General features: G+C 38.4%; 1 protein-coding gene across 1 annotated transcript in view; it reads right to left on the reverse strand.

Annotated features, from left to right (window-relative positions):
- ifngr2 (interferon gamma receptor 2) overlaps window positions 1-710 on the reverse strand; it is a 9,322-nt gene extending 8,612 nt beyond the window's left edge. Inside the window, exon 1 of the mRNA NM_001360797.1 lies at window positions 517-710. Within this exon, the coding sequence (NP_001347726.1) occupies window positions 517-628 (112 nt within the window). The 5' untranslated portion in view covers window positions 629-710. The remainder of the gene's footprint in view (window positions 1-516) is intronic.
- Window positions 711-843: the final 133 nt, after the last annotated feature.

The raw sequence follows: 843 nt of genomic DNA on the forward strand, positions 1-843 counted from the left end.
TTTTTGTTTTTTTTAATTTTTATTTTTTTTATTCCAAAAACCCTTCCAAACTTTTTTATACCCGGAAAAAAAAAAAAAAAAAAAAAAAAAAACCTTTTTAAGAACTCAAGAAAAAAATAAACTGGACTTCTTTTGTTTCACCTCTCAAATTTATTCAGGAATCAACAACAGAAGTAAAGTTTGTTTCATGTTTTAGATAAAAATCAACACCACAGATAAAGTTCTGACAGGTTCGGACAGAGAAAAGCTTTAAAAAAAGGGAAGAGGCCTCAGAGGCTCTTCCCTTTTTTAAAGCTTTTCAATGGCCTCGTTGAGAAACTTCTCTCCCGAATCCGGACAGTTCTACTGACTCAACACGAACATCCGAACCATGTTTAATAATAAAGGTTAAAATGTTTCATGTCTGCGTTAACTGACTGAACCCGAACCGACAGAATTAGGCCGAGCAGAACCAAACAGAGGACAGAGAAGCAGATCCGAGAAAACGAAACATTCGGGTCTTTCCGTTAAACTCACCTGCTGCGGGCCAAACTAAGTAGAACAGAACCAGGACAACGAATTTCAGGTGAAAATGATCCGTCAAAGGACATAACCGTCTCGAATGGTCCATATTTACCAACATTTCCATAAAAACATTCCTCCAGCAAAGATCTTCTCGGAATTACAGCAGTCACACGGCCTCAACCGTCAACGAGCTTCTTCTTCTTCCTCTTTTATTGATGTGCAATGCCGCCATCTACTGGAGTGCAGTGTGAACACCGGGACGCTAAATGTATACTGCTCAAAAAAATAAAGGGAACATTTCACTTTAATTTTGTGTGTGGCTCCAAATCCAGGCCTCCA

Source organism: Poecilia latipinna, unplaced genomic scaffold (assembly GCF_001443285.1).
Source record: "Poecilia latipinna isolate Pla-1442-1.1 unplaced genomic scaffold, P_latipinna-1.0 Scaffold622, whole genome shotgun sequence".
In the NCBI taxonomy this organism is placed as follows: domain Eukaryota; kingdom Metazoa; phylum Chordata; class Actinopteri; order Cyprinodontiformes; family Poeciliidae; genus Poecilia; species Poecilia latipinna.